This window comes from Carex rostrata, chromosome 27 (assembly GCF_964058835.1).
Source record: "Carex rostrata chromosome 27, lpCarRost1.2, whole genome shotgun sequence".
Lineage (NCBI taxonomy): Eukaryota > Viridiplantae > Streptophyta > Magnoliopsida > Poales > Cyperaceae > Carex > Carex rostrata.
Genome location: NC_135944.1, coordinates 5,655,941 through 5,678,483, shown reverse-complemented (window position 1 = coordinate 5,678,483; position 22,543 = coordinate 5,655,941). Strand labels below are relative to the sequence as shown.

At 32.8% G+C, this 22,543-nt stretch overlaps 2 protein-coding genes and 1 long non-coding RNA gene across 3 annotated transcripts; 2 read left to right on the top strand and 1 right to left on the bottom strand.

The window, feature by feature from the left end:
* Window positions 1-4,639: 4,639 nt before the first annotated feature.
* Window positions 4,640-5,503, bottom strand: LOC144545330 (DNA topoisomerase 3-alpha-like). Its single transcript, XM_078293918.1, has 4 exons — window positions 5,448-5,503; window positions 5,244-5,373; window positions 5,117-5,169; window positions 4,640-4,861 (listed from the first exon to the last, which is right to left on the bottom strand). Exons 1-4 carry the CDS (start codon window positions 5,465-5,467, stop codon window positions 4,714-4,716), a joined length of 351 nt encoding a protein of 116 aa, XP_078150044.1. The 5' UTR covers window positions 5,468-5,503; the 3' UTR covers window positions 4,640-4,713.
* A 3,185-nt stretch (window positions 5,504-8,688) lies between these two features.
* LOC144545265 (uncharacterized) lies at window positions 8,689-11,516 on the top strand. Its single transcript, XR_013508453.1, has 3 exons — window positions 8,689-8,970; window positions 10,697-10,908; window positions 11,285-11,516. It is a non-coding gene; the product is annotated as an uncharacterized LOC144545265 (long non-coding RNA).
* A 4,208-nt stretch (window positions 11,517-15,724) lies between these two features.
* On the top strand, window positions 15,725-16,630 carry LOC144545014 (uncharacterized). The gene has a single exon (XM_078293567.1). It carries the CDS (start codon window positions 15,725-15,727, stop codon window positions 16,628-16,630), a length of 906 nt encoding a protein of 301 aa, XP_078149693.1.
* Window positions 16,631-22,543: the final 5,913 nt, after the last annotated feature.

Below are 22,543 nucleotides of genomic sequence, written 5' to 3'. Positions count from 1 at the left end.
ATTATTAATTTACCTAAGAAACCAAGTATTCAACTATTAAATATTAATTATGTACAAATCTTTCTTTATTAATTTTGAATTTTTTTTATGAGGGTATATACATCCTCCTCCTCATCAGTGTTTCTTCCAATGTTATAATCTGTGATATTATTCAATTACTCTCATGCCAATAATCAGTAAATCTATCCTTTAAAAACCATAATTTCATGGTTGATTTATATCAGGACCTCTCCTCAATCAATAAAAAACAGAAAAAAAAAATGAATATAGAGAACCTGGGGACCCAATGCCTTATTTTAGTTATACCAGTTCTTTTAATGACATTAGACATTTGACAGAATACACATGGAAACATCACAATTACAGCCCTGCAACAATTATATAATAATTGCAAGCTGTATTTTGATATTTCTCAGATAAAATGTAGTTTCTGATCGTCAACAAAGACCGTCTAGCACTAATCCAAACAACCAAAAGCTAGTGTTGCAATTCTAATATATATATACCGACAGAATCATTATGATAAATCTCTTAACTAGAATGGGATATCCTAAAGGGGAAAAAAATAGAATGGCCCCATCTGCAATTTTCTGTTTTATTTTTATTTTATCACTCAATCTGGCATGCAGGACCCACCTGTCTGTTTTTTTTCTAACTTCGATCTTAGCGCCAACTTTGTGAGCTTTAACCGTCAGGTATTTGTTTCTTGTGGGTTTGATTTGCTTGGTTTACTTGTAGGCTGAAGAACACCTTTGATGAAATTTGCTGCATGTGTGATCGTTCCAAACTTCTAATTTTAACTGTTTACCCAGATAGATTTGTTTTCACAATAGGATTCCATTTTATGAGTTTATTTCACATTTAGGGATGCAATTATATACATTCACTTTTTAATCGTAATTGTTTACCCAGATTTCAACTCAAAAGTCCTTTTGAGTTTGCTTTGATTGATCAAATGGTTCATTCAGGTTTGGCCATATAGAGTTTCTTTCATAGCATCTTCATTTTTACAAAGCTCGAATCATAATTTGTTTTGCTTTTCGTTTGTTCTTAACTTATGGTTTATCAGACTGGTACTTGTCCTTTGGTGCGAGTCTTGAATCCAAACTTCTATCAGTCTTTATCCATTACACCTCCTGCTACAATGCTTCACATTATAAACCGAAAATTCATCGATCAGATTAATAATACACAAGCATTTCTTTTTTTTTTTAGAGCTTGGTACATGCTACCAAGTAATTACATCAGATTAATAATAGACCTGTAACTAAATGCTCAACACAAAAATTTAAATCTCCTCGTTATCTCACTCCCTCTATTATGTCTCTTTGTTTAGCAATATGTTAGCCATAGTTGCGCCTCTTCCTCTATATATCCTCTCTATCGGTAAATTAATATTTTTGGGTTGAGATTTTCAAAAGCCCAGAAATTGAATGGGTATTTCTGCAAATGTCCAACAATTCGGCCCATCATATATCTCGCCGATGCTGCTCATGTCTTTTTTACATCCTTGTCCACAATTAATGGAATATTCGGATGTGGATTAATTGGTCCTAATAATGCTTACATTTCTGGACTCAACAAAACAAATTTGGAGCATCGCTATTTAGTGTACATTTGTTGGGCTTAATCTTAAACAAATATTGCACAATTTGAGAGCAACCAACCCAAATGTAGATATCTCCCAACAGCCATACAAATCGTTTATCTGTTCGACACGAGACAGATCTGGATGCAGATTCAGATTAATTTCGTGTTTTAGATTTTGAGATATTGGGGTTTAGGTTTGGAATCGGAGATTGAGATATAGATTTCTCGTCTTCCATTTGGGAAGTCTTTCCTCGAGATTTGGAGGTGCGTTCAGATCCTCTTTGGTCGGTCTTGTGTGTTTAAATCTAAAGCGCGTCGATAAATGGGACCTACATAGTTTTTTTTGGAGATCTCAATTTATCAAGAAACCTGCCTCACGAAGTACTACACTGTGAGCCACGGAAAATTGGAAATTTGTTGAAGCAGGAAAAGGAGGTGGATTGGAGGAATACGCATAATTTTTAGTTTTGATCAGGACCGTCCGCTCAGAATCCGGACCCATCTGGGCTGAGGTAAAATACAATGGGATCCTTTAATATTCGCGCCTTATCAGATCTGATGGTCCAGGTATAAACTCAAATTTTAGCTGCTTTAGGTGATATGAATTTGCTGGGCTTAATCTTAAATAAAATATTGGACAATTAATTTTGGAGCAACCAACCCAATTGCAAAGATGGGCTTTTGTATAATCAACAAGGTCTTTAATGGCTATCATATTAACATTTTCATGAATGAATCCGTTGAAAATTAATAAATTAAGGCCATAAAACGCTAAATAAATAATATAAAATAGGGAATAAAAAATTAAATAGTGAAGTTGTGAAGTCTTGTTGGTTATCAATATATTACTCAAGCTAGCATTTCAAAATTTAATAAAAGATGACCCATTATAGAAAATTGAGAAGCATACATACTTATAATTAATAAGGTCAAGATGCATCTCAGTCCCAGGATCAGTTTTGAAGATTTTGAAGTCTGGAGCGGAAGAAAATTTGAGACTCTTTATATATACAATTCTTTTATGAGACCGGCTAATACACTTCGATAAGTACTTCAACACTATATGTCTATTAAGTCATTTTTTTCATTTTCAAAAACCAAACAGTCGATCCAAACTGTTTAGTATGATATCCGTATAAAAACGTGCTTGGAGACCAAATTTTACATTTTCTTGGAATTTTTTTACTATTTGTTGAGATAGGTAGAAAATCCATTGATTTAGAAGATTCTGAACAAAAAAAATAATTATTTTAATATGAATATCATGTTAAAATAGTTTGGATCAACTATTTGAACATTTTATTTATTTTTAATATATACACATTGTTCACTACTAGAATTCACTCTTTTTTCATGCTCCCGAAAATGGTTTTTTCCAAGAGATTACCCTTGAAAAAAGTCCAAAAATCGCCATTTTCAAGCGCTACCCTTGAAAATACTACCGTTGATAATACCCTCCTTGGAAATAGTCAGTATTTTCAAGGGGACCGTTGAAAATACTATTTTCTAGTTTTTTTCAAGAGACTACCCTTGGAAAAAGGGCCGTTGGAAATACTTTCAAATTTGGCCACTGTCTACATTATTTTCAAGGGGAGCATCGTGGAGCCCACCAGATTATTTTCAAGGGGAGGGAACATGGGTCCCACTTGAACATTTCCAAGGGTGACACCCCTGGGACCCACTTGAGTATTTTCAAGGGTAGTTTACGGGGGACCCACCCCAGCATATCCATGACCAGCGAAAGTGGGCCCCACTTGGTCAGAAATTGGCGATATTATTTGAATGGGCCCGTGCATTTTTTTCATGGATATACCCCTGGAATTACTAGCCTCCTATTTTTGGTACCAGAATGCTTTCATTGGACAATCCTCCCGGTACCAACCCAGTATTCCTTTACAATTCCCAATTCCCATTCTAACTGAGAACACATCTTACAAATCGATAGAAAACACATTGAGAAAAACATCATAAATCATTTAATAAGCATAAACCTTTTAATAAGAATAAAGCATTAACATAGCATAATCAACACACATTGTATCAAAAAATGTCAAAAACCCATTACAACACAACACCGTGTACTTGCACATTGCTATACACCCAAAAATATTATCCCTTGGAAATATTAAAGACAGTATTTCCAAAAAAAAAATTCAACACCTTGCAACACAGTATTTCCAAAAAAATTCTGGCTTTTTCAGAATTTATAAATATATACTGGTACAATTTTACCAATGAAAACATTTTGCCCTCACCATTGGATCATTGCGGCTTCACTCCTTGCAACCTCTTATCCAGTTTGAGCTTGATACTCACAAATCTTGTTACTCCACCTGTATCTTTTTAGAAAAAAAGGGTACTTTTATTTAATAATTTTTTTTAATGAAAAGTTGTATAGCTATGTTATTTTTACAACTCAGTAACTTACTAATGCAAGAAATATTCTAAACCCCTTGAATTTTAAAATAAACCTCTGTTAGTATGCACCAATTATGCTTCAGCCACACACCAACATTTTAGTACCCATTTTGCATCATAAACATTTCCATTTAATAATTATCTACCAATCACTCCAAATACATGAAATGCATGGTTATCAGGAGAGCTTTGTTTTTATGCTCTTCCTTCAAGAATTAATGGAACTCTAAACCATGTGAACTTTTGTGTTGCCTTCCAACTACAAATTAACAAATTATAATGCTGTGTCGTTGGATTAATGAGCAGTAGTCAAGGTTAATAACAATTATGTGCTTGCTTACTCTTGTTGATGGTTGGTGCTATTTCTAACAGTTGATAGATCTCACCATCTACGTTCCAGCACCTCGTGCAGCTAACCACAATGCAATGCCTATATTCAGATCATGTTTCAAAAATTACATCCAGTAATCACAAGTCTATTTGTATGAAGGTCTGTAGTTTTTTTCAATGTGCACAGTAAAATGCACCTTGTAGATTATTAAAACAAAGGTCTTAAGAATGAGGCAACTAAAAGTAAAATGAAAATTAATGAAAATTGAACATTAAAAGAGAACTTACTAATGGGAGCGCATGCAACCAACCATGAAGGCACCATTCTGTTTTATATAATATAAAGACATAAATGTTAAAACTATTTAAAAGTTACTATGATACTTGCCTAAAGAAGTTTTTGGAAAAAAAAAAACTATAACGTACTGGTGTTCGTCTTAATGCCATGTCAAATTCAGGGCATGCACCACATGGACGCACTGCGGCACCTTGGTTGACATCTCCACCTTGAGGTCTATTTGATCTGAAAATCACATGGTAAATTAAAAGGTTAGGTATGATTTGCGTATATCAATTATTAGTACGAGCTGGGTCTTCTACCAGTCACAACACCATACAATAAGAAAGAAGAAAAGAAAAACAGATAGACAATACAATGTTACAAACCTGATATTATTATCCATGCAGGTACAACATCAGTTGGTTTGTGTTGGTACCATTACAATAATGTAATTATGCTCTTTCGATAGAGGAAAAAAAAGAAAGAAGGAGTTAATACCTCTGGAAAAACACTTGCATGGCATCTAAAAGTTTTGCTTTGTTCACTTTTGCCTGAAAACTAAAAAAATTTCAAAATAAAATAAAAAATAAGGGCAGTTTTAGGTATTTGTAACTGTCAAGAATACATCAAGAAAACAAGCTTTCATCTGTTGCAAACAAGCCTCGAGAACTTGGGATTTGGTTTTGGTGCCCATGCTAATAGCTCTCATATCAGCTTCCATCATTGACCTCAAGTACGGTTTCCATAGTTCATACCTACAGAAACAAGTACAGAGAGTTTAATTACCATAATGAAAATATGCTATTGAATCTAGTTTTCAGGAACATACCCCATATCATCATAGCCCATAACCAGTGCCTCTCCCTACATGTAATTTGCCAAGTTAACATCTATAAATGAACAGAAATAAGTTAAATATAGATATAGGGAGATCGGCTTCACTTAAAAGAGGCCATGAATAAAAAATCTTACCATGCCATGAAAAATAGGGGCACCCCATTCAGTTATTAATCAGAACAAACACACCTCCCACACACCTAGGGGCACCCCATTCAGTTATTAATCAGAACACAAATTACTAGAATTAATTATTAGATGTTTCTATTAATGTACACACCCACACACACTTGCCTAAATAAAAAGAAAATAAAATGGAAGAATATTGTAAGAAACTTATATTAGTCGCTCATTTCAACTTTTTTAGCAAAATCAGTTAAATGAGATCATTTCAACTTTGTAAGATAATAAAAGGGGAAATTTGTATAATAGGAGAGAAGATAAATCTCAATCTTAAATGCCAATTAGAAGGGGTTAAATTATAAAATGTATTGTGCAGGAATTTTGTATACTAGATCTGGAAGTGGAATAACAGTCGAACTTTAGCTAATAAAATTTACCTAGTTTAGTTTAGTTTAGACCACAATAGAAAGAAGAGGCTTGAATTAGAAATGTGGATAAAAGAAAGCAAAATTCAAAATGAATCAGTACTATATAGTCTGATTGGAGCACAAACAAGTCAAAATCTAACCATATTTCTACCAAAATCAGTGAAAAGTTCAGATTTAACAGAAAGCATGAAGGTGAGCAATGAATAGGTTCCAAATTTTGAGAAACATAAAGCATATGTAAAAGCTAATTAGATGGCATGAAACGGAATTTGATTGGATTGGATTGGTTTAGTAAAAAAGAGCGGTGAGGTTGAGATTTGAGAGATTTGCTGACCTGAAGGAAGATGCGTCGATCCGATGGGCAGAAAGATTGAAGGGAGAAGCCTTAGATCTGATGAGCGGAGAGGAGGAGATCGAGAACGACGAAGTCCTGAGGTTGAGAGTCAAAGGGTGAGTAACTGGGTGCGGCTGTAAGAGGAAGACTAGTTAAACCCTAGACGAAAGTTCTAATGGACTTGGATAAAGCGAGGAGAGCGGCGGGATAATGAAATTTCGGGAGGAAAGTGAAAATGGGAGAGCGGGATAGTGAAATTTTAGGGAGGGAAGTGAAAAAAAACGAGAGGAGAGATTCTCAGATTGAGATTTGAGAAAAGAAACGAATTCATATGCTCTGAGGTAACATGATATTTGCTTTTAGATCGAAACCGTCTGATCATTATTATGCACAAATATTAAAGAAGCATGTGCATCATCTAAGGTTGGATTTAAATAGAAATATTATATTGCCTTATAGAATACCCACAGCTATTCAGTGAAATGTATCAGGCGTCGGAGGGAAGGAAAAAAATTTCGGATCCGGACAGATCAGTTTTAGCTTCATGCAGCACAGTAAACATAAGAGCAGTCTTCAATTGATATATTTGATGCGCTGTTTATAGTCTAAATTGCTCTGTTCCTATGAAAGAAAGAATCTATTCTGGCTTTTTGAAAACATTAGACAGCCAATACAAATTTGAGTACATTTTGTATTTTAATTTTAGTTTAATTGATTTATAAATTGAAATGGCTTCAAAATAAATTTTTTGCAAGATATTAAATAAAAAAATTTTGCAAGATTTTTTTAATAGTGAAAAAAAATTATGATTTACATGTGTATAACCAATTTTTTAAAAAGATATTATGAAATGAAACAAAATAAATTTAGGTAATGCATACACAATAAATAATATGAAAAAATATAAAATATATATTTTCAAATTTGTTACGATTTTTATAGTCAAATTATATTTATAATTTCAATTTTATAGAATAGCATCACTATTTTCTCTTTCATCATGTGCTAATATTTGTGGACCATTTATTTTCACGTGAGCGATAAACGGTTGATTTGAAATGAAATGGGTCCAAATTTATTATGAAATGATCAAGGGAAAATATTAAACATAATCAATGGTTCGGATCGACCAACGGACGATACGTTCCCGTACATCTTCATGAACTCATGAAGCAAGAGTTTATGTTCTATGAAACATAAACTCTTGCTACGTGAGTTAATGAAGACTCACGGGATTGTATCGTCCGTTGATCGATCGGAACCGTTGAAATGAAAATGAACTGGATTTATTTTATCATAGCAAAATTTGATGAAATTTTATTTTCATTTACACATCCATCAAGTTGACGGAATATTGCAATATCGAATGGCTATAAACACTTCACGTCGGATCGAAGCTCATACGTGATCAAACTTCATAAGTTTTATGTTGGTTATGTTCAATATTTTGTCTTGATCATTTCAAAATAAATTTAAAATCATTTTGTTTCAAATCGACCGTCAATTACTTATGTAAAAATGAACGGTCCATAAATATTGACTCAATTTTAAGAGACAAATAATGATGAAATTCTATAAATTTGACATTCATAAGTATGATTTCGTCATAGAAGCTATAAAAAAATATACATAATATTTTTCAAAAAAATTTCATATTATTTGCTGTACAATTATTATCTAATTTATATATTTGCAAATCAGACCCGTCCGATGGGTGATGAAGAGTCCTGATTTCAAAGGATATCTCCATTCTAGAAGCTGTACAAGGGATTCAATATTCTCTACTGTAACATAATATTTCTGTTTAGATCCATTCTAGGTGAAATGCAATGGATCTTTCAATATTTATACGAAATCTGATCAGACGGCTCCAATCTAAAATGGAAAAATTATGTTACCTCAGGTGATATGAATTCACGAGTAAGAACGCAAATATGCCATACAGAGAGAGTTGATACACAGAGAGTTCTTCTACCTGAGGACTTGGGCATTTTTTTGCAAAACCAAATTGAAACCTTTCTGCTCTACTCTCTCTCTCTCTCAACTCTGTAAGAAAACAGATCCGAGCCCCTTCTCCAACGCCAACCCCGATCCCTTCTTCTCCAGTGCTCACTGTCTCGATCCCAACCTACCCTGTCAAGTCCCGCCGCCGCTATTCCTTCTCCATGTCGGCCTCGATTTCTCCATACCCAACTCCAACTCCGCCGTTCCTTCTCCATGGTTAACTCCGCCGTTCCTTCTCCATGTCTACATGTCCGTTTAAATGGAAAATGTGCAGAAATTGGGACAATTGGGTTTACCAAGGATTTGGGGTAATTATTTTCTGTTTTATTTTTTTAAATTATTGTGATATTCTTTGGTAAATTCTTTACAATATCGGATCTGTGTTAATGAAAAACAAGGAATTGATACATTAAAATTGGCAATTAATTGTTGGGCAATTTCATATATTAGTTGCTGCTACTGCGATTGGGGAGAAATTGAAGCGAGAAATTTCATTTATTCTAGCGTCGCCCCTCACTCTTTTCTCTACCAAAACCAAAAAGATAAACCCTAACGCCGACGGCTTTTCACAGGAGCGGAATAAAGTCCTAGTCTTGGTCGTCTCTCTATCGATCGACAGTAAACTGGTATGTTATGTTGCACTGAATATATTTTTATTTATCTTTGTTAATTTTGAGAGGAACTCGTTCAATGGTGTGTTTAGTCCGTAGCAAAGGGTTGCAAATTGGGGAAAACTTGTTCAATTTTTACTATGATGCTTAATTTGGCAGTAGAATTCTCTTTTCTAGGTTCTGTTATTGTAGCAAATCTCTCCAAATGCCTAATTTGCCTATGGCTGTAGCAAATGTCACTAGACTCACTCTAAAATGAACTTAATTTGCCTAATATAGCCTATTTTGCCTAATTTGCCTAATTTGGCAGTAGCAAGAGCATCTGTTTCAATGAAAAGGCATGATAGCCCAATTGTGCTTCTTTTTTTGTCTAATCTGGACAAAATGGTTTTTAATCCAAACTTGATCAAAACCTTGTTCAGTAATCAGAAACGTCTATTTTATCTCTTTGGGCTGATTGTACTTAATTAAAATATAGCTATTTTTATTTTCTCAACCTCACAACCCTAACCGAAAATTCAAATGCTTGTTGCTTGGCTGAGCAATTAGCAAAGCAATTCAAGGGTCAGCCTTGTACCATGTACCAACTCAACTGGTGATGAAACTGTACCAGGTATTGAACAACAATTCCCAAATTATCCTTCCTACCCTTCTCACTGTCACCTCAATGTCACTGTGACACAAGATGCACAGGTCATGCCGGCCTGTGTTCCAAGGTTGGTATCTGATGTCATCCTTACCAATTATACCAAGTCATAGTACAATCAGTACTTGAATGATACCCAATTTGTTGGGGCCGGTATTGCCGTTGAAATCCTTCTTGTTTCTTAAAATAAAAAAATGTGACTCAGTTTTTATATCATGAGGATTATGTCTGGCACATAACCTGCAGATATTATTTTGTTATTTGGATCTCTCTCTAGTTGGACATGGTTATCTTTTTTCTCAATCAGACATATAGTTGCATGTACTTGATTTAGTGATTTCATCATGTGTTTGTGTTTATCTCTATGACCAGACTATAATTGCTGTATAATGGTGGTAAGTTGAAATTGCATCTTACTTGAAATATTTAAAAGTTCACTATTAGGTTCCTTTTTTTTATGTGCACATAAAGGAAAGGATCGCAATTCAGTTGTTATGCTGAGAATTTGATTGGGATGGGTCGTTACGGCGGCATCTGTAAGTGATTCACAGTGCATTCTTGAGACAGATGAAGATTCAATGTACCATCTAAAAGAAAAAAGCCTGATGTGAATTAAAATTCGATAATCTAAATAGCATCTTTATACTCTTTTTTCGGACCAAGGAAATTTGAAATTGAATAGTTTAGTTATGCCTCAGCATTGCTTATTATGTACTTCAAAAAAAACCTTTATAGTGCAGTTCAAATATATTATATGCACTAATTAAAGCATTTGTAAGATGTAATAAGAAAAATGATCATTTTATTGTTCATGCCTATTGATCTGTCATGTGCGTATCTCAATAGAAACTTGATCAATATATGTATGCAGGTAAAAAAATCCTTCCATAAAAATTTAGGATCCTAATTTCACTTAAAATTTTCAAGAATTAGTCTTTCTTTAAGATACTTTCGAATCTGTCTTATAGGTCTGATAGAGTGGCTTATATGGTGTTTATTGAATAAGTTGTGGTATGATTCTCCTTCTTGAAGTTCTTTTGTATTCATTAATAAAAAAAATTCAGTTCTAACAAATTCTTAATTTCAATTTTTCAGCTGGTAGACAAGGATCAAACCGAGCAATAGTGCTATTTTGGGCGGCAATAAATGAAAGAGATCGGGTCGACATTGCGTTAAAAGATATGGCCATAGTGATGAAATAGCATAATCGAGCTGAAGAAGCAATCGATGCCATCAAGTCTCTCATAAATCGCTGCTCTGATCAGGCCCAAGATTCCCTTGACAACATTGTCTTGGATCTCTACAAGGTAATTCCTTCCCTGACATTTTTCTGAATTCTTACTGATCTCTACGGAGTATTAGACAAAATTTCCTTGGATTATTATAATGTGCTTTTATTGATGGCAAGATTACACAAAAAACGATGAATTAGAACTGGTCTGATCTGGTTACAGTCTGGAATTTGTGGTTTATATTTCGATATAACAGCAACACATAATAACAAATACTTTTGACTAAAAGGTTGGTCTGTACCAGTTCGTACTTGTACATAGAATTATTATTTACGACATAAATTTAATGTATGCATTTGTATGATTGATCTTGTGTAATTTTTTTTGTTTTTATTCAATTATGAAGATGTTCATATTATCATCTAAGATAAGATGCCTCACTTGATTGCAGATACATGAAACAAGAAAAAAATTAAAGAAGTGGCAAGAGAGACAAGATCAAGTGTCTGGCACTAAACATTACTTGATATTAAGTTGTTTATTTAAGTTGATTGTGTCATCAGGTTTTTTCTATAAAGATGATAACTATTTATATACTGGACATACAAAGCTACCTTATATTTTCCAATTCCATGATTATTCTAAGTTTGCAATAATTTAAGACAATTTAATCTTTACAAACCTGATAATGGCTTGACATTTATTTCCTAATTTTGATTTTTTATAAGTATAATTATTTATAAGGCAATTTTTTTTGTTGGGATATTTGGAACACAGTGCTCCAGTGGATATTGTCATTCTGTATTTTTATCGCAGTGTTGTTCTCCTTGTAAATAATTTCAGTTTTTTTTTGTACTGGTATTAGTTTTAAGTTTATGTTAAGATAAAATGTATAGGCTTATAAATAATTCCATAACCTCATTTTATTAAAAAAAAAAAAGAGAGCTGATATTGCTTCTTCTTTTTTGCCTCTTAGTCTAGTAATTAGAGATGGAAGCATACAAGGAAATTGACAAATGATCAGATTACAAAGAAAAAGAAAAATTGTAGGTGGATTTTTTTACACTTTTCTTGTTTTGAGAGAAATTGTAGCTGGATTTTTTATACTGATTAGATTTTTACTGATCATAGATATATGAAATTGTGTGTTGAATAATGAGATACTTTGATTTTGTAAATATGATACTTGGATAATATGATATCATTATTGTGTTATTTAGTAATCTTTTTATATAATTTAGTATTAATTGGAATTGTGGGTGTTTATTGTACTAGTTTTATTGTTGTGATTTATTATTTTTATCATTCAAAGGGGCATCTCAAATAAACAAGATTGTTTCTGTCTCTAGGAGCTAAACTTTTCCAACGGTAGCCTCATGAAAATATTATATCTAACTATAAAATAATATAAACTGAATCAATAAAATATTTTCAAGAGTGTGCTCCAGCATTTTCATGGGCCTCAGCATAAAATAATATAAACTGAATCAACAAAATATTTCCAAGAGTATTTTGCTCCAGCATTTCCATGAGCCCCACTATAAAATAATATAAACAGACTTACCAAAACATTTCCAAGGGTAGTCCCTTGAAAATAATATGGGCTATCAATAAAATATAGTATTCGTTCTGTTTAGCGGGTCATGGGTCGTGCAAAAGTATTTCTAAAGGTGGATAACAAGCATTTTCAAGGGTTGGCATCAGGGATTTCCATGTGCTACTATTTCCAAGGGCCTACTGTTGAAAATAGTTAAATGTGTCAGCAAACTCGATTTTATTTCCAAGGGCCCTTCTTACCCTTGAAAATACAGATGCTACCCTTGAAAAAAGCGGAAATTCTAGTAGTGGTTTTTTATATATATACAAAATATTTTTTCTTAGGCCCCTTGAATTTTGAGACCCAGAGCGGATTCCCAAGCTGAACAGCACTAGGGCCGTGCCTGCTCAGCCCAAGCCCAATTATAGCTTATAAACTCCTACAAATTAATAGCAAGGAGCATTAATAATTTTAAAATAAACGGCACACACACATGTTGATGTGGGAATAAAGAGACTTGGTTCTTTTCTTGTACTGCATTTGCGTGGAATATATAGGTTTCTTTAATCAAGATGCATTATTTAATGAGGAGGGTTCAAATGCCTCCATGTTTTTGTGCCTCCATCATGCCTCCATCTCTCTCTATCATTTTCAAAGTTCAAACAGCCCAAAATATGTTTGGAGACCAAATTTTATATTTTTAGGAATTTTTTTACTATTTTTTTAGATAGGTACAAAAATACTGTTTTTAGATGGTTTAGATTTACTGATTTTGTACCTATCTAAAAAAATAGTAAAAAAATTCCTAAAAATATAAAATTTGGTCTCCAAACATATTTTAGTATGGAGGTTAGGTTGAGCGGTTCGGATCGACTGTTTGAACTTTGAAAATGATGGAGAGAGATGGAGGCACAAAAACATGGAGGCATTTGAACCCTCCTCTTATTTAATTGAAGTGAGAAAAACGGAGAGAGAGAGAGAGAGAGAGAGAATCTAGCTGTCCTATATATCTTTAAGCAATACCAATTTCACTTGCTTTTGCATTGGAATATAAATATATAAGAATGCCTTTGCTTGTGAGGTTAGGGACATATTATTATTCCCAATGTATCTTATATATAAATAAGGGTGACTACCTTACCTGGGTGTATCCTCATTGCCTAATAAAATATATATCTCCACTTGCCATATATAATATCAATTATATTTTCGGAAGAGCTTGAGCTTGTTTGTTTATCTCCACTTGCCATATCTTAGTTGATTCTCCGAACAGTAAGTTTTACCTCTGTAAATTTATCAGTTTTCCTCTGTAAACCGGGATACATATGGCTTTGCCATGCTTCTTTGATTAGCAGCTGTATTTAATATTTAATTTCCGTTGAAATTTTTTAGATCATTTTAAGATTTAATAATGATTTGACTTCAAGTTTAATTTCAATATTTACTTAGTATCTAATTAAGGCCTTAAAGCTTAGTCTAATGTTACTCATATGGTATTAATATTAAGATCAAAATATTTAATAACACAATTAATTTGGTCAAAATGGAAAATAGTATTATTTATAAGTCGAATTTTACTTGCTAAAATTGAACTCAAATTAAAGTTTGTCTATAAAAGAAAGGGATCTCATATAGTCTGATGATATATATAATCTGTCATCTCATATTGATACCTTTGTTATTTATATGGGAATTATCTATGAAGTACCCATTACAGTGTCTGTTATTTTATCTAGCTAGGATGTCAATGAAACTCTTTAATTTATCCGTTTATTAGATTTGTCTTACATTTTATAAGACGGATATGAAAAAGAATTTTTTTTTGTTAATTTTACTAGTATGAATATAGGTAAGAACAAATTTTGTTCTTATCTTATTGGATAAGGATATGGATAAGAGTTATTTCGTACCCGTTACACTATTAAGTTAATTGATAAAATAAAATTATATATGATAATTTTTATTTCCACGTATAACTGTATAATTTGTATTGTCATGATTAGTTTGATTTATACAACATTTTAATATATCAATTTATTTAGAGGAAGGATCCAATTACACCATTTTTTGGTGATATCGAATTACATCCTACATTTTTAAAGTTCAAACAGTTGATCCAAACCGTTCAACGTGATGGATATATTAAAATGTGCTTGCAGATCAAATTTTACATTTTTTTGAATTTTTTTATTATTTATTAAGATGGATACAAAAATTCAATGGTCTGAATATAGCGATTTTGTTAAATGCTTAATAAATAGTAAAAAAATTCGAAAAAAAATGTAAAATTTGATCTGCAAGCACATTTTAATATATCAATTATGTTGAATGGTTTGAATTGACTATTTGAACTTTGAAAACTTTGTAAATTGAAAGTGTAATTCAGTGACACCAAAAAAGGTGTAATTGGATCCCTCCTCATTTATTTATTAGGACATGATGTATTATTTTTACATTTCATGATATTAATTCCATACATGATGTATTTAATATATCTATTTATATGCTATATGTTTTTGAATTAAATTATATAAGCTATCAATTTATTTGATAATTACTCATTATTGGTTTTGTTACCCACTATCTTTTAATACTTAACGTGTAAAGGAAATTTTATTTGAATACGTGTATGGGTAATAAATATGTCTCCACCCGATTCGTATGTAACACTATTAATTGACACCTCTAGTTTTACCTCTACAAAATATCTAATCAAGGCTTAACTTTCAATTAACGATGCTTGTTGGATTAGCATATCTGTGTTCACCATTTAATCACGTTCAACATTATTTTCAGAACAGCTTGTTTGTGGATATATCGTGAAGAGTGTCAGAAATGAGTAATGATGCCCAGCAATTTGAAGAGTGGGTTGTGAACATTGGAGATAAACACAACGAGCCGTTCTCCAATATTCCCACCGAATCACTGCAAGCATCAACAGACAGTGAAGAAAACCCATCAATATTATTTACTAATGCTGATAGTGGAAAATTGGTTTATTTTGGTGACTGTTATTATTATTATTATGATATTAATGAGCGTAAAAGTTGCAGAGGATGGCAATTTGTCGCATTTATGAGGCGGTGGTTTGATCTCGACGTACGTTCATACCTTGAATACATCCAAGAGAAGGAACATATAGCCCTGGGCTACTATTGGGAGAAAGGTTATTTTTATTATAGCAAAGAACTTTTCCGAGAATACCTACTGATCAATAGTTGCATCTTAGTATTTGTCATTCTTTTATTCCAAAATGTTCGGGACGGAATAGAAATTTTGAGTGGAACAAAAGAGAAAAGGAGGGATCCAAAAGATCAAAGGTCCATAGAATTTTATATATTATACCAATATATAATGGAAGACTCGATGAAGATCAAACTTCAGATGTTGACCATGGACTACCAGATTCCGTGGTTTCTTGTCGAGTGTATGTATACAAACCATTCCAATTTAAGCGATCTTGTTGGTACCCCAATCAACGAACTTGCTTTCTCATGCTTTGATGACCTCTATCCGGGAGTGCACAGGTCTAAAGTGCATGGTGGTACCGGTATCGGTACCCTCCCCCCTGGTGGCTTCAAACATCTAATACACATCTTCCATTGGACTCGAACCCCTGCAGGGAAGTATCTGGGGGAAACAAGGTCATTATTGCAACCCACAAAGAAAATGGGTAACTTCTATATACCAAGTGCAACCGACTTGAAATTATCGGCAACTGTTTTCGAAAAGCATGCCGGTATTGATGTGGCTTACAATGACAAGAGGTTATCCGGAGTGATGCAAATAGCACCCTTGCACATTTTCAAGTACAGCTTTGAAATCTATCGTACTCTTTTAAATTTTGAACGGGGTTACGTAGACTGTGGTTTCCCCGTCACTGCCTATGTTGCATGCATCATGAACTTGTTACCAACAAAAGCAGATGTCAAACTATTGCGAGCGAATGGAATCGTCCCAAGCACGGGAATAGACGAAAAGGAGGTTTTAAGCTCTCTACAACGGTTAAAAGGAGACGATGTAGATTTCAATAATGTCCGTATGCCGAATGACCTTAACATTTTGTCGGAGAAGGTCAGGGAACATCATGAAAGAAGTTATAGTAGATCATACGCAGAGCTCAAGAGCCGCTACTTTGCGAATCCATGGATAACCATCTCTGTCATTGCAGGCATTTTATTGTTTATCCTTACTTTTATTCAAACCATACTTTCTTTTATCCAAACCAAATATAGTGTGCTTAGCTACAAAAAACAATGATTGCGCTAAGCGAAGTTTGAACCTATATTTATACATCTTGCATCCTTATGTGATTTTAATTTCTTTTCTTTTTTACATTATATCATGTATGCAATTAAAATTGTGTGTGTACCGGTGGTTTATCTTTATTCAATTCACTATGTTGTGCTATCATGTATGTTTTACCTTATTTTCAATATAATTTATTTGTCACTTTTTTCTTTTTTCTTTCATACAATATTAATTCACCTAACAAACCAAGTATTCAACTATTAAGTATGTATAAATCTTTCTTTATTAATTTTGAACATTTCTTATGAGGGTTTATACTTCCTCCTCCTGACTGTTTCTCCAAAGTTCTAACATGTGATATTATTCAATTTACTCCCAACCCAATAATCAATATCCTTTAAGCAATCCATAATTTTATGATTGATTATTTTTTAGGACATCTCCTCAATCAATAAAAAGGAAATAAAAATATACAAAGAAAAAAGAAAAATATGTAGTTTCTGATTGTCAACGAAGGAGTGATGCTTCTATGGACATAAGGACCTATTTGTAAAATGAACATATTTTTATTTTCAAAGTTCAAACAGCCGATCCGAACCGTTCATCTTGTTCTCCATATTAATATGTGCTTGGAGACCAAATTTTAGATTTTTCTGAATTTTTTTATTATTAATTAAGCCACTTTGAAAATTGTTGATCCAACGGTGGCTTAACAAAACAGTAAAATCAGCCGCCACCGTTGAATCAGTAATTTTCAAAGTGGCTTAATAAATAATAAAAAAATTCAGAAAAATGTAAAATTTGGTCTCCAAGCACATATTAATATGGAGAACAAGATGAACGGTTCAGATCGACATTTTGAATTTTGAAATTTTAAATTTGGACTGTATGCATATCGGGCCATATGCATACGAATGCACATTAGTCACTCTCTCTCTCTCTCTCTCTCTATATATATATATATATATATCTCTATATATAGGAAAATGCTAATATGCTACGCGTGGCATAGAGGGCCTCTGTGCAACGGCTCAATATTTTAGTTTTCAAAATGTAACGATAGATCCAAACCGTTCAACATGATCTCCATATGAATTTGTACTTGCAAACAAAATTTTATGTTTTTTTAGAATTTTTTTAGATAGGTAGAAAATCACTTGATCTGAATGGAACTTTCAGATCAAGTGATTTTCTACCTATCTAAAAAAATAGTAAAAAAATTCTAAAAAATATAAAATTTAGTTTTCAAGTACAGGTTCATACTGATATAAACTCAAATTTTAGCTGCTTTAGGTGATATGAATTTGGGTTAGAGTAGGATCTGGTAAAGGTTAGCAATGGGGAGTTACTATTTTGGGTTATGGTTTTCAAAATCCAGAAACTTAATGGGTATTTCTGCAAATGTCCAACAGTTCGGCCAATCATGTCTCGCTGATACGGCTCATGTCTTCTTTACATCCAGGTCCGCAATTAATAGAATATTTGGAGTGACGCTATTTCGTGAACATTTGCTGGGCTTAATCTTAAATAAAATATTGTACAATTAATTTTGGAGCAATCAACCCAAATGCAAAGATGGGCTTTTGTATGATCAACAAGGTCTTTAATGGCTATCATATTAACATTTTCATGAATGAATCCGTTGAAAATTAATAAATTAAGGCCATAAAACACTAAATAAATAATAATGTAAAATAGAGAATAGAAAATTAATAAGTCTTGTTGGTTATCAATATATTACTCAAGCTAGCATTTCAAAATTTAATAAAAGATGATCCATTATAGAAAATTGATAAGCATACATACTCATAATAAGGTCAAGATGCATCTCAGCTCTAGGGTCAGTTCAGAAGATTTTGGAGTCTGGGGCGGAAGAAAATTTGAGACTCTTTATATTTACAATTCTTTTATGAGACCGGCTAATACACTTCGATAAGTACTTTAACACTATATATCTATTAAGTCATTTTTGCAATTTTAAAGTCTAAATAGTCGATCTGAACAGTTCAGTATGATATCCATATTAAAACGTGCTTGGAGACCAAATTTTGCATTTTCTTGGAATTTTTTACTATTTATTAAGATAGGTAGAAAATTCATAGATTCAAAAAATTATGAACCCAAAAAAATAATTTTTTTAATATGGATATCATGTTGAACGGTTTGGTTCGACTATTTGAACGTTTTATTTATTTTTAATATATACAATTTTTATAGATATATATACACAAAATATTTTTTCTTAGGACCCTTGAATTTTGAGGCCCGGAGCGGTTGCCTTGGCTGCACAGCATCAGGGCCGCACCTGCTCAGCCCAAGCCCAATTATAGCTTAAAAACTCCTACAAATAGCAAGGAACATTAATTAATTTTAAAATAAACGGCACACACACATGTTGATGTGAGAATAAAGAGACCTGGTTCTTTTCTTGTCCTGCATTTGCATGGAATATATAGGTTTCTTTAATCAAGATGCATTGTTAATTGAAGTGAGAAAAACGGAGAGAGAGAGAGAGAGAGAATCGAGCTGTCCTATATATCTTTAAGCAATACCAATTTCACTTGCTTTTGCATTGGAATATAAGAATGCTTTTGCTTGTGAGGTTAGGGACATATTATTATTTCCAATGTATCTTATATATAAATAAGGGTGACTACCTTACCTGGGTGTATCCTCATTGCCTAATAAAATATATATCTCCACTTGCCATATATAATATCAATTATATTTTCGGAAGAGCTTGAGCTTGTTTGTTTATCTCCACTTGCCATATCTTAGTTGATTCTCCGAACAGTAAGTTTTACCTCTGTAAATTTATCAGTTTTCCTCTGTAAACCGGGATACATATGGTATTTCCATGCTTCTTTGATTAGCAACTGTATTTAATATTTAATTTCCGTTGAGATATTTTAGATCATTTATCAAGTTTAATTTCAATCTTTACTTAGTATCTAATTAAGGCCTTAAATCTTAGTCTAATGTTACTCATATGTTATTAATATTAAGATCAAAATATTTAATAACACAATTAATATGGTCAAAATGGAAAATAGTATTATTTATAAGTTGTATTTTACTTACTAAAATTGAACTCAAATTAAAGTTTGTCTATAAAAGAAGGGGATCTCATATAGTCTGATGATATATATATATAATCTGTCATCTCATATTGATACCTTTGTTATTTATGTGGGAATTATCTATGAAGTACTCATTACAGTGTTTGTTATTTTATCTAGGATGTCAATGAAACTTTAATTTATCAGTTTATCAGATTCTTCTTGCATTTTATAAGATGGATATGAGTAAGATTTGTTTTTGTTAATTTTACTAGTGTGGATACAAGTCAGAAAAAAATTTGTTATTATCTTATTGGATAAGGATATGGGTAAGAGTTATTTCGTACCCCTTACACTATTAGATTAATTGATAAAATAAAATTACATATGATAATTTTTTATTTGCACGTGTAACTGTATAATTTGTATTATCATGATTAGTTTGATTTATACAACATTTTAATATATCAATTTATTTATTTGGACATGATGTATTATTTTTACATTTCATGATATTAATTACATACATGATGTATTTAATATATCTATTTATATGCTATATGTTTTTGAATTAAATTATATAAGCTATCAATTTATTTGATAATTACTCATTATTGGTTTTGTTACCCACTATCTTTTAATACTTAACGTGTAAAGGAAATTTTATTTGAATATGTGTATGGGTAATAAATATGTCTCCACCCGATCCGTATGTAACACCATTAATTGACACCTCTAGTTTTACCTCTACAAATTATCTAATCAAGGCTTAACTTTCAATTAACGATGCTTGTTCGATTAGCATATCTGTGTTCACTATTTAATCACGTTCAACACATTATTTTCAGAACAGCTTGTTTGTGAATATATCGTGAAAAGTGTCAGAAATGAGTAATGATGCCCAGCAATTTGAAGAGTGGGTTGTGAACATTGGAGATAAACACAACGAGCCGTTCTCCAATATTCCCACCGAATCACTGCAAGCATCAACAGATAGTGAAGAAAACCCATCAATATTTACTGCTTGTGATGATGGAAGATTGATTTATTTTCATAGCTATTATCTGCATCCCGATTTTGGTTTGCGTAAAAGTTGCAGAGGATGGCAATTTGTCGCATTTATGAGGCGGTGGTTTGATCTCGACGTAGGTTCATACCTTGAATACATCCAAGAGAAGGAACATATAGCCCTGGGCTACTATCGGGAGAAAGGTTCTTTTTATAGCAAAGAAGTTTTCCGAGAATACCTACTGATCAATAGTTGCATCTTAGTATTTGTCATTCTTTTATTCCAAAATGTTCGGGACGGAATAGAAATTTTGAGTGGAACAAAAGAGAAAAGGAGGGATCCAAAAGATCAAAGGTCCATAGAGTTTTATATATTATACCAATATATAATGGAAGACTCGATGAAGATCAAACTTCAGATGTTGACCATGAACTACCAGATTCCTTGGTTTCTTGTCGAGTGTATGTATAAAAACCATTCCAATTTAAGCGAGCTTGTTGGTACCCCAATCAACGAACTTGCTTTCTCATGCTTTGATGACCTCTATCCGGGAGTGCACAGGTCTAAAGTGCATGGTGGTACCGGTATCGGTACCCTCCCCCCTGGTGGCTTCAAACATCTAATACACATCTTCCATTGGACTCGAACCCCTGCAGGGAAGTATCTGGGGGAAACAAGGTCATTGTTGCAACCCACAAAGAAAATGGGTAACTTCTATATACCAAGTGCAACCGACTTGAAATTATCGGCAACTGTTTTCGAAAAGCATGCCGGTATTGATGTGGCTTACAATGACAAGAGGTTATCCGGAGTGATGCAAATAGCACCCTTGCACATTTTCAAGTACAGCTTTGAAATCTATCGTACTCTTTTAAATTTTGAACGGGGTTACGTAGACTGTGGTTTCCCCGTCACTGCCTATGTTGCATGCATGATGAACTTGTTGCCAACAAAAGCAGATGTCAAACTATTGCGAGCGAATGGAATCGTCCCAAGCACGGGAATAGACGAAAAGGAGGTTTTAAGCTTTCTACAAAGGTTAAAAGGAGACGATGTAGATTTCAATAATGTCCGTATGCCGAATGACCTTAACATTTTGTCGGAGAAGGTCAGGGAATGAACATCATGAAACAAGTTATAGTAGATCATACGCAGAGCTCAAGAGCCGCTACTTTGCGAATCCATGGATAACCATCTCTGTCATTGCAGGCATTTTATTGTTTATCCTTACTTTTCTTCAAACCATACTTTCTTTTATCCAAACCAAATATAGTGTGCTTAGCTACAAAAAACAATAATTGCGCTAAGCGAAGTTTGCACCTATATTTATACATCTTGCATCCTTATGTGATTTTAATTTCTTTTCTTTTTTACATTATATCATGTATGCAATTAAAATTGTGTGTGTACCGGTGGTTTATCTTTATTCAATTCACTATGTTGTGCTATCATGTATGTTTTACCTTATTTTCAATATAATTTATTTGTCACTTTTTTCTTTTTTCTTTCATACAATATTAATTCACCTAACAAACCAAGTATTCAACTATTAAGTATGTATAAATCTTTCTTTATTAATTTTGAACATTTCTTATGAGGGTTTATACTTCCTCCTCCTGACTGTTTCTCCAAAGTTCTAACATGTGATATTATTCAATTTACTCCCAACCCAATAATCAATAAATCTATCCTTTAAGCAATCCATAATTTTATGATTGATTATTTTTTAGGACATCTCCTCAATCAATAAAAAGGAAATAAAAATATACAAATAAAAAAGAAAAATATGTAGTTTCTGATTGTCAACGAAGGAGTGATGCTTCTATGGACATAAGGACCTATTTGTAAAATGAA

What these genes read in the sequence shown, in the direction of transcription:
- LOC144545330 (XM_078293918.1), bottom strand. Translation starts at nt 5,467, where the DNA reads ATGGGCTATGATGATATGGG. An exon ending in ATGGGCTATGATGATATGGG is followed by an intron (nt 5,374 to 5,447) that starts GTATGTTCCTGA and finishes TTGTTTCTGTAG; the next exon opens with GTATGAACTATGGAAACCGT. An exon ending in TGAAAGCTTGTTTTCTTGAT is followed by an intron (nt 5,170 to 5,243) that starts GTATTCTTGACA and finishes TTTAGTTTTCAG; the next exon opens with GCAAAAGTGAACAAAGCAAA.
- LOC144545014 (XM_078293567.1), top strand. Translation starts at nt 15,725, where the DNA reads ATGGAAGACTCGATGAAGATCAAACTTCAGATGTTGACCATGGACTAC.